Genomic DNA, 12396 nt, shown 5'->3' with positions numbered 1-12396 from the left:
CATTTCTAATCTCTGTCACTTCCCTCTGGCAAAACCTTACTGTCAAGCCTACAGATTGTTAGCAACAGCCTGGCTAAAATGAATAAGCAGTTGTCTTCTTTTTGAATAGTAGAAACAGTAGTAATACTAATATACTTAGACAAGCATTTTGACTCATGAAAACGTGCAGGAACAGTTAACTTGATTGTTATTTTCATTCTTGGTAGTTTCAAAATGTTTTATTCTTTTTAAGAAAAGGGACAGACTTTGTGCTTTCTTCAAATAGGACCTTAAATGCAAATGCGACAATGGTTTCAGGTATAGCCTTGAATGTGTGAGCTATTAAGATCTGGAAAGTGTGAGACAAGGGGAACAAAGTACAGCATTTGGATTGTTCTAGTCATAAAAACATAAGAAAGTTTACAAATGAGAGGTGGCCATTTGGCCTATCTTACTCATTTGGTTGTTAGTAGCTTATTGATCCCAGAGTCTCATCAAGCAGCTTCTTGAAGGATCCTAGGGTGTCAGCTTCAACAACATTACTGGGGAGTTGGTTTCAGACTCCCACAATTCTCTGTGTAAAAAAGTGCCTCCTATTTTCAATTCTGAATGCCCCTTTGTCTAATCTCCATTTGTGACCCCTGGACCTTGTTTCATTTTTTATGTTGAAAATGTCCCTTGGGTTGACATTGACATAATTTTGAATGCTTTAATCAAATTGCTGCATAGTCTTCTTTATTCAAGACTGAATAGATTCAATTCTTTAAGCTTGTCTCCATGACATGCCTTTTAAACCCAAAACAACTCTGGTCTCTCTTCTTTGCACTCTTTCTAGAGCAGCAATATCCTTTTTGTAGTGAGGTGACCAGAACTGAACACAATATTCTAGATGAGGTCTTACTAATGCATTGTAAAGTTTTAACATTATTTCCCTTGATTTAAATTTAACACTTTTCCAAATATATTCGAGCATTTTGTTGGCCTTTTTTTTATAGCTTCCCCACATTGTCTAGATGAAGAAATATCTGAGTCAACATAAACTCCTAGATCTTTTTCATAGATTTCTTCATCAATTTCAATATCTCCCATATGATATTTATAATGCACGTTTTTATTGCCTACGTGCAGTACCTCACACTTTTCTATATTAAATGTAATTTGCCATGTGTCTGCCCAGTTAATGCTTTCACCATATTGACAAGAAATAAGCAGAGAAGGTAATCTATGAAGTGCAACTCTTCTCCGACATTGTGAATTTGCTACAATCTAAAAAAGCATTGGTTTGATATAAATTGAACTTGTCAAGGTCACTAACCAGACTAAAACAAGCCAAGGGGTAGACCCCCTATAATACCACTGCATGGCTCTTAGCCTGGATCTTTAACCTAAATAAAGGGTAATATGAAACACAACTTAACAATGGAAAGTAGAAGTTCTAATGCATAGTACCACATTGGAACCAGCGTGCTACTGTACCAGCACCAATGGTCAATATTTAGGTGCAAAGCATCTCACATCAGACTGTTTTATGTAAGCTGGCATTTTAAATAGTGACCTCATCATCATTAAATAGACCACGCTATCTCTGAACATACTAAACTATTGTTCTAAATAGCAGCTAATGTTCATGTTAGTATTATAATGGTTTTACTGTTTTCCTTCACCATTAGTTTCTTGAACATAACTAAAACTACACAGACTGTATATATATATATATATATATATATATATATATATATATTATATATATATAATATATATTATATATATATATATAATATATATATTATAGTTTAGTCTTGCTTGTATAAATACTTTTAAAAACATTTTCTGTACAGCTATGCCCAAATATTTTGCATCACCATATATAATTAACTAATTTTGCTTTATAAAGTCGAATGAAACCTGATGAATAATGTTACATTAACATAATGAATAACATACCGCTTTGCAGTTTTCCATATACGAAAACTGAAAAATATGACATCTCAAAATCTAACAGGAAATACTGGGATTACTAATGGACCAAAAACTGCATTTACAAACAACACACATAAATTACACTTTTAGATATTGCCCTTCCTGAAATACAGTCATAATAAAAGTAAATATTCTACTGTAATAATATACATGCATACACTATCTAGCTAGTTAATGTACACTCAAAGCAGCTGGAATTACAGTTTTTTACAATTGCTTTGACTCATTTTTCAATAAATTGTTCCAATGTGCATACAAGATGCTGAACTGCACTGTTTGGGGTCAAAATCCCATGCAGAGTGCAAAATAAATACAACTGTGTCAAATGAGAGAAATACATCATGTAAAAGCAAACCATAGCACCAAAACATCAGATGTTTTGATCGTTGAAATTTAATCACTGAAGCATTGCTAAATGAAAAACCCATTAGCAAATAATGCTGTCAACACAAAATAATTCAAATCAAAACAAAGTCTAAACTTGTCATTTGCTCATATTCAAACGATCAACATTACAATGAGCAAATTATAGCAATGTACAGAATAAAACATATTTTAAATAATGTACAGTAAGCCATCAGTGATATTCTACACAATTGTATCAAATATCATGTAGCAGTCCAAAGATGACCAAAACCCAAACTACTGATCAAAATCCTGTATACATTGCAAAATGAATGCAGTGGAGTCAACCATGCAGCAATAAAGACACCAAAAGCAAATAATGTGTCCAAAACATCAGAAACTTTGTTTGAACATTTTCTTTTTAATCTTTGAAACACAATAACATAAATGAGTCTTTCATAACAATCACGAATACTGCTGTTGGGAAGAAAAACAAAACAAAAACTACAGTAATAGAAAGCTCAGAGCTTTATGTAGTGATGAGCTAATTATCAATTAAGCTGTCTTGCATTCTCACGTGGAGTAAGTGATTTGCAATAATGACCCCCAATTGTTACCAGGTGATCAAATATTTAAGAACTCTACCAGATAAGTGTTAGCATTTGACATAAGTCCTAATGGTTAACAGGGCAACTTTATGATTGTAAGAGGTGATTTACAGTTTTGCATGTTGTATGTTAGCATGAAAAAATGTGTCTAAATGGTTGCATTTTACCACTCAGTTTATCATTATGTGTTAAGAGTTGTGCACATTGGGTTGCTGTATTGAAAAATGAGTCAAAGCAATCGTAAAAAACTGTAAATGTTTTGTCTGGCCAATAGATGGCATCAGATACTTTAACACCTTTATCCAGATCTATTGAATATTTAATATACTGATTAAGTCACATATAACAGAGCTCACTAGAAAAAATAGCATTCCATATTTTAACTTGTTTTAGATATAATTGACCTCAAATACATTATAAATGCAACTTGAAAAGAAAAGTCAGGGATTAATGGCTGTCACAGCTAATGATGTAATGCACTCTCCAGAAGTGTATTGGTTCCTATGGGATTACAAGCAAATAGTCCACTAGTTAACACACCTTTCGGTGAGTGCCTTCACAGGTGTGATGTTTTTTAAGTGCTTTAATTTCCTGTTATCCAATAAATAGTACAATTTGATGTGAAAAAGCAAAGCAGACCTTTCAGTCCTCCTTCGTACATTTTGTAATACACATTCTTATCTTCTAGTGAATATGGCCTAGGATTTACAATACATTTTGTTTTTCAAAATGTCACTGGAAAGACTAAGTCAAGCTTAACATTTTAATACAACCCATTTATCTTTAACTATATAACATACCATTGTGTACTGGAAATACCAGGGATAGGGGGCTGCAATTTATATGACCTTGGAGAAGAAAAATAATGCAAACAACAAGGTGGTTGCCAGGGGGCTGTTGAAAAAAAAGTCTTATGTGTTTGTATTGATGTTTGTCGCATGTTACTATGGACTTAGAATTCTCTTAGATGTTTGTCTCTTTCGTAAGACATAGATGGCGGATTACTGAAAATAGCTGTAGAGGAATCTTATTGGAGTATACTATAATTTATTTGTATGATACGTTGTATTTTTGTGGTCACAGTGTGATAGGTAAGAACTAGGGGAATACAATTATTAGTATTCTGTGTTGCTTTTGTACAAAGCATCCTTTCTGCTTATTGTAGATACATGTAGCGGGGCTTCCCTTATGGTTGTGTCTGGGACCAACGTTTCTGAAAAATGCACACATTTTATTTGTTTTCATTAAAAAATCACTATCATCACTCCAATGCATCTCAGTCCTAATAACTGGGAGTATGGAATGGAGAATGTGAAGAGTCCTATCTCAGGTATGAATGAGAGTCTGTTTCTTTGTAGAAAATTGTGGTGGTGAAGGCAGAATTAGAAGCAGCAATGGTGATGTCTAAAAATTATTTATTTGTAGAGATGTTCAATGTATACCCCAGATCTGGATAGAACAGGTCAATAAAACGAATGACATAATTAAATTCTTCATTAGTGTTAATTGAGATGTCAAATATGTCATCAATGTATCTAAGATATAAGTGTATTTCCTCTGTACTCTTGAAAAACTTTATTTTCAATCTATCCTATAAAAAGACTGACACCTCTTAAAAAAATCTCCATTAAAGGAAAAACAATTCAATGAAAGGACAAGTTTAGCAAGTTTCAGATGAATACTGGTTGTAGGTTCTTTTACTGTCTGTTTATCAAGGAAGTGCTTATATAGTTATGTTGGGGATAACTGTGTAGAGGCTTTTGATATCCATTGTGAAGAGAATGACATTTTCACTGTATTTGCAAAAATATGGTTAGTGCCTTTGAGATATGTAGGTAGAGATTCTACAAAGTATCTGAAAGTATCATCAGGAAACTTGAAAATTATTTCTGTGGGACAGGAGCATATACATATGAAGGTTTAAATAGAAAGGAATAACTATATAATACATTACATCACAAACACAATAGAGTTAGATATAAATAAGAACTGTAAGTGTAGTTTCAATGGCATCAAAAGTCTATAAGTACCTCAAAATTCAACCTTTAATCTTTTTTCATTAGATACTTGATTCATAGGTAATTTCAATTAGAGGAGCACAACCTTTCTCCCTTCAAGACCTGTTTTCTATTAAGCAGTACTTTGATGTAGGTTTTTAAAAAGTTAAGCATGCAGATATACATTATTTGTGACTGTACACAGCACACAAAAACCAAGACCATTCAACCTGTGAGCAGAGGCCAGAGCCAGTGTTAGATTATTATCTTGTGCCCTTTTCCTAACCAGAAGCCTGGTCGTTCTGAACTGTCATTTCGGCATTTTGAATATAGGTGATTTATTTATTCAGCCAGTTATTATATTACAGTAACACTGTCATATAGTCATTTGCTATAGGGCAGGGGTGGCTATAGTGCAGGGCTGTGCAGTATATACCCCCCTGCAAAGTTTTCACGTTCTGTTTTCATCTGACTGTACTCCACGATGCTTTCAAATTAGACTTTACATGTAGAATCTACACAAACTACTCCACATTGATAGAGTTAAAAAAAAAAAGCATATAGAATATAAGTAAGTAAGATTTACACAGAAAAAAAACTAATCTCAGTTGCATAAGTATTCAACCCCTTTGCTACTGCAGCCCTAAATCAGCTCAGGTGCAAATGATTTCTTTGAAAGGTCATAAAATTAGTGAAATGGTTTCAGCCTGTGTGTACTCAAAGTGGTTTAACTTGTAGATAATTTCCCTCAGGTATATAAAGACTGCAACTCACATAGTGATCCAACAAAGCAACCACAAAGAGTAAAGTGGTAGAGAGGCACAGCACTGGAGAAGGGTACAAGAACATTTAGAAGGTGCTGATTATCCCTCTCAGCACAGTGAAGTCCATTATTAAGAAGTGGAAGATGCATCATACCACCAAGACACTACCTAGATCAGGTTGCCCTAACAAACTGAGCAGCCGGGCAAGCAGGAAACTGGTCTGGGATGTCACTCTGTAGCCAACAATGACCTTGAGAGATCTGTAAAGTTCTGGGTCTGAGATGGGAGTCAGTGTTCACACATCAACAATAAGCCAGTCCCTACACAAAGCTGGCCTATATGGACAGGTGGCAAGAAAGAAGCCATTACTCGAAAAGCCTTATCTTAAAGCACATATGGCGTTTGTGAAAAAGCATGTAGACGACACTGCAGACATGTGGAAAAAGGTTTTGTGGTCAGATGAGACAAAAATTTAACTTTTTCGGTTTAAATTGCAAGTGTTATGTCTGGCGCAAGCCCAACACTGCACATCACCCAGTCAACACCATCCCAACTGTCAAGCATGGTGGTGGCAGCATCATGTTGTGGGGATGCTTCTCTTCAGCAGGGACTGGGAAGTTTGTCAGGATAGAGGGGAGAATGGATGGTACAAAGTATAGGCAAATCCTTGAGGAAAACCTGTTTGAGTCAGCCAAGAACCTGGGGAGGAAATTCACATTTCAGCAGGACAATGACCCAAAGCACAAAGCCAAAGCTACACTGGAGTGGTTGAACAAGAAGAGAATTAATGTTCTTGAGAGTCCCAGTTAAAGTCCTGACTTGAATCCAATCAAAAATTTATGGCGAGTCTTGAAGATTGCAGTCCATCGATGATCCCCAACAAACTTATAAGAACTGGAGCAATTTGCCTATGAAGAATGGACAAACTACCAAGTACTGACTTAAGGGGCTGAATACTTATGTAACCAGTAAATTTCGTTTTGTACATTTTCTTTGCAAGTTTTACTGAAATTTAACCTCCTCCTCATATAACAGTGTTCAGTTTAACCACTACAGCTTTGAATAAAAAAGTTTGTTTGAAAAGTTGGCATTCAAGGTTTGTTACGTTTGTTGTGAAAATTCTCCCACTTATGAAGACGTTGGGGTGAGTTTGGTATATATAGAAATATATATATATATATATATATATATATATATATATATATATATATATATATATATATATGATATATAGATATATTATATATATATATATATTATATGATTTATTATTCACAAGTGACAAAAACTAAATGCAGATCAAAATTCAACTTCTAAGCAGTAATATTAATAATATATTCTCTTCCTTCTCTTCCTGACAAAATATTACAGGCTTGAATTACAGTATTTTCTTAAACACTTCTCTTGAACCTATGAACCTTATTCAAGTTTATTTTTAGCTGGAGGAAAGGAATCTGCAAAAAATGTCCATGCGCATAACAGAGTTTATGACATTAAGTATGTATTTGGGTTGTTATCACACGGGAATAAACCTTAAAGGTGGAAAGGACCGTCCTTTAGGGCAGTGACCCCCCCCCCCCCCCCCCCCCCCCCCCCCCCCACACCACTCCATCACCAAGTCACCAACACACACACACTTTTCACAACCATACTACAATCATCTGGAATACACCAGATGTTCATGCATGAACTTATGTGAAACCCTAAGAAACCCTTTTCTTGCACAATACTATCAAATAAAAAGATGGATTTTTGTGTTTTAGTGGACACCACAGGTAAACTACACCCTTGATTAAGATGTTGAGGCTATAATCCAGAGTTCCAAACACCAGTCTGAAATATGTTTGTCAATGTGCGAAACATTTAAAAAGACAAAACAAAAACAAAAAGAGTTAGCACGTACGGTCTCCTTGGCAACGTAAAGGTCGAACATCCAGCTTTGCCTCAGAACCTGGCCGATTGACATCTCCAACAACCAACTGGCTGACTGGCAAGTGGTCCTTGTAGGTTAAAAGTCCAGTGTCCTGTCTCCTAGATAAACACAACCAAAGGGTTAGTGCATGGATCTGAAACTGTCTAAAAGAAGTTCAGAAAGGGAAGCTTTATCAACAGCAAATTGGAAAACTAATAACGTAAATGTTTCTTTGTAAACAGCTATGGCGATGCTGCCTATGTAAGGCTCCCAAGAAATAGGAGAAGTTAAAGTATAGGCAAAGGGCACCAGCTCCTTTAAATACTCTTCCTTTGAGAGCTATCAAGGGTTGTCAGTACTGGAAGCTACCCTGTAGACTCTGCTCACTGAATCAAGGAAAAGAGTGATCATGTTTTGTCCCATGATCTGATGGCTGCTATTAAAATCTGATCAGGGTCAGGGAAGTGTTTGAAGCACAGGATCATTCTTGAATGTAGACTGCTTCCAGAAACACCATCTTGAATTAAACAATATTAATCCCATGTTAGACAAATCATCCCAACATGTGCTATTTATTTCCATATTACAATTGGATAATATACAAAACGCATATCTAAAAAATATCTTCAATATTTTTGGGTATCAGCATCATTATTAAGAGATTTCCTTCAGAGCTCTGGCTTGGTGCTTGGTTTGATCCCATGCCTTCAGAGGTGAAAGGCATGAGATGCTAGTGGATTATTCTTCCATGATTTGGTTGTTTTGCACCCTGACCCTGTTGATGGAAACATTTATCAGGAAAAATGATTCATACGTTTTGATTAACAACTGGCAAATGCCATTCTCTTCTGTCACACCAGCATATTTTAACATATTAGGTACATTTTAATTAAAATGAATTTATTTGTGCAAGTTGTCGATTCATACAATTCTAAATTTTCCAGGAGGAACCAAACTTTCAGTAACATCTGTTTCACAGTGAATAATATTTCAACCATCTAGCTGCGGGAATGAATAACAATTCTGTAATCTGTAAAAAAGGAATTTAAGGTTAGAATTAATATAATCGCCAGAGGAAAAGCAGTGATTTAAAGTTAGAATTACTGTAGGTATATGTGTAGATGCTGCTGGAGGTGTGGGATGTGAGAATATTCCTAAAGCGTTTGGCTCCATATAAATCCTGAGTGTACATCATTTGTCCCCATTATTTTTCCCCCTGCAAACATGAAATGCATTTTCAGAAATCATTCCTGCAATGTATGTGGGTTAGGTTAAAGGTGCTTGTACAAGGTTAAGTAATGTCTGACTTTGCTTAATTACAAATACCAGTATGTCTTATCGTTCCTTCATAGTTCAATTAATTAGAATATTACATTGTATTTGCAAATGCCTGTGGCAATAAGTCTAAATATATACTGATATGATAATCAGCATATATCAGCATAAATAATTAACTGACCTACATTGCATTCAATACTACATGAAAGTTTAAAATTGTGCTGGTATTGTTGGGGAATTAAGTTCCAGCAGTCAGCAAATATGGCAGCTCCATAACATTTTGTGCAAACAACCCAGCACTTACATACAGTTGTTGAGTCTGGCAGCATTAATAATAATAATAATAATAAATAATAATAATAATAATAATAATAATAATAAATATAATAATAATACAAAACAAATGTGTGCATGGTTTTCAAATCTTATTTTATCTACCATACAAAAAGAAAATCTTGCTTCTTGTACACCAAAAACTGTCTGTTTCGAGGCAAAATCTTGTACCATAATGTAACAAAAAGCAAGGTATCCAGGTATGTTATTGTTTTGGAACTTATTATAAAATTGCAATGGTTCATGTCTTGTGAAGGTACAAATCACTGGCTTGCTAAACCATTAAAAGTGTCTGTTTTCTGGTTTTTTTATTTGTTGCAAATCAATGTGCTGTGAGAGACAAAGAGATATCTGCATACTGCTCTCCATGTGTGGGTCTGTATCATTTATAAACTCCATGCAGGCTGCAGGGAGTGAATATGATCAGCAGTAAACATGCTTACTTGTAACACTACCTAAAAATATAGAGTTTATTTTTCTACTGGCTATACATTTTTGTTACTGACATCAATCGTGATTTCCATATATAGGTTAAAATCATTCCAGTGTGATTCAGAATTATTAGTAAACATTTTCTTTATAGGGTTTAAGTTTATTCTTGAAATAGTTCCTTAAAATCCCACACAGAAGGATCATCAGAGACACCATATGGTGTAATATCACTTGATGGCCAACCTTCAGTATTCTTCCACGAGTCAGCGTGCAGCTTCAAAGACAGGAACGAATCTCCTTTGATAATTAGCTTTTCGTATTCTGTGGACAATGTCATTAGAATTATACACTTTATTCTGCATCAGAACTTCTAATATCATATATCTTACAGTGCACATGACCCTTTTCTTTTTTTTATTATCTTGTTTTTTTGGGGGTTTTTTATGTATCAGCTGTAGAAAACTCTGTTAGAATGTTTTAGCAAAATGAAAAAGTGACATGCCCTGCCGTTGAAAAATAAAAATGCTAATTTAACATAATTTTTTTAGGTACCTGGATTTGCTTATTGTACAGTAATTAATCTAATTTAAATTACATTGTGAATGTGCTCAAAGGCACTGGAGAAGTCACATTTAATAATTTAACCCATACTATCTGCAACTAGGCTATCTGTATTATCCATTATTAAATACTGTTCTCGTTCTCTTTCTCTCGCTCTCTCTCTCTTTATATATATATATATATATATATACACACACACACACACATACACACACACACACACACACACACAAACACACACACTACCTGTCAAAAGTTTTAGAACAACTCAATTTTTCCAGTTTTTATTGAAATTTATGCAGTTTAATGTCTCTGTGTACTCTGAAATTAAAGCATAGAACAAATAAACAACTGGAGATAAAAAATAAATCGTGGAATCGTTTTGTTTAACAAAATTTCATCTAAATTTTTGACTCATCAAAGTTGCCACCTTTTGCAGATATAACAGCCGAACACACTCATGGCATTCTTTCTACAATGGAAATCAAATATTGTTCGGAAAGTTCTTCCCAACACTGTTGCAGAAGTTCCCACAAATGTGTTGCACTTGTAGGTTGCTTTGTTTTCACCCTTCTGTCCAGTTCATCCCAAACCAGCTCAGTGGGGTTTAAGTGTGGAGACTATGCTGGCCATTCCATGATTTGAAGCCTACCATCTTGTTCTTTTCTTCTAAGGTAGTTCTGACATAGCCTGGAGGTATGTTTTGGGTCATTATCTTGCTGTAGAATGAACCCCTGACCAACTAGGTGTATACCAGAGGGTATTGCATGGCGCTGCAAAATGCTGTGGTAGCCGTTTTGGTTCAGGGTGCAACTCATTCTGTGCAAGTCGTTGACTCTGGATCCAGCAAAAGAGCCCCAGACCATCACGCTTCCTCCTCCATGTTTGACAGTTGCTCTCACCCACCGAGGAACCATCTTTTCGCCTACTTGACTGCGTACAAAAACCCTGCGTGATGAACCGAAGATTTCCTATTTTGATTCATTGGTCCATAAGACCTTCTTCCAGTCCTCAGTAGTCCACTGGCGGTGCTTCATGGTCCAGGCAAGCTTCTTTTTCTTATTTTGCCATCTAAGCAATGGCTTTCTTACTGCCACTCGACCTGTCAAACCTGCAGCTCGAAGTCTTCTCTTCACAGTTGAAACTGAGACTTGCTTACTTCGACCAGTGTTAAGCTGTGCTTGAAGCTGTTGTCCTGTAAGCCACCTATCACGCAAGCTGTTGACTCTCAGAAACTTGTCTTCTGATTCTGTTGTGGCTTTGGGTCTGCAAGACCTCTTCCTGTCAAAGTTTTCTCCAGTTTCCAAGTGCCTTTTGATGGTATAGGAAACTGTACTCACTGACACCTTGGCTTTCTTTGCAATTTCTCTAAAGGAAAAACCTACACTTTTAAGGGTTATAATGGTCTGTCTGTCTTCCTTTGTTAATTGCCTTTTTCTTGCCATTATGACAGCAATATACTACTTCCTGCAGTACAATACTGTCCAAATAATACTTAAGAGGGTGTAGTAACACAGTCTGTTCCAACACTGCTTTTATACAGACAGAGGGTTTGTAAGTAATCAACAAAAGTTGGGACACCTGTAGGAATTGTTAGCATCAACTTTCAAGGCTTAATTTACTTCCATTGCTGCAGAACAGCTGTAAGTTGTTAACCCATTACTTGTTCCCTGAAAAAGGCCTTTTTGTATAACTCTGAAATGTACATTATTTTTCAGCTTTTGGTAACCTAAACTTTTTTTTTAACCTCTGGCAGTTTACCGCTTACCTTTGTACCATTTCAGGTTATTCACTGGACTTGAAATGCTTAAATTTCAATAAAAAATGGAAAAATGGGTGTGTTCTAAAACTTTTGACCGGTAGTGTGTGTGTGTGTGTGTGTGTGTGTGTGTGTGTGTGTGTGTGTGTGTGTGTGTGTGTGTGTGTGTGTGTTTGTGTGTGTGGTGTGTATATATATATATATATATATATATATATATATATATATATATATATATATATATATATATATATTCTTCATTAGCATGTGGCTACTATATTTGCAACCTTACAAAAAGATACTGCAGTCACATCATAAGGTAGTATTGAACTGTGAAGTTGTATCGATCCTGCAGACAGCATAAGGCCCCACATGTTAAAACTGTCATTCCAGTACCCAGAGTGTAGTAGAGTTTGAGGGTACAGGCATGCAACTGTGATACAATTTA

General features: G+C 35.4%; 1 protein-coding gene across 1 annotated transcript in view; it reads right to left on the bottom strand.

Moving 5' to 3' along the window:
* Window positions 1-12396, bottom strand: part of cntnap2a (contactin associated protein 2a) — a 471866-nt gene that overhangs the window by 80814 nt on the left and 378656 nt on the right. The window contains exon 15 of the mRNA XM_041244554.1: window positions 7577-7704. Within this exon, the coding sequence (XP_041100488.1) occupies window positions 7577-7704 (128 nt within the window). The remainder of the gene's footprint in view (window positions 1-7576; window positions 7705-12396) is intronic.

The sequence above is a fragment of the Polyodon spathula genome, chromosome 3 (assembly GCF_017654505.1).
Source record: "Polyodon spathula isolate WHYD16114869_AA chromosome 3, ASM1765450v1, whole genome shotgun sequence".
NCBI classification, from domain to species: Eukaryota; Metazoa; Chordata; class Actinopteri; order Acipenseriformes; family Polyodontidae; genus Polyodon; species Polyodon spathula.
The sequence above is the reverse complement of the archived record's forward strand: the minus strand, read 5'-3'. Positions and strand labels throughout refer to the sequence as shown.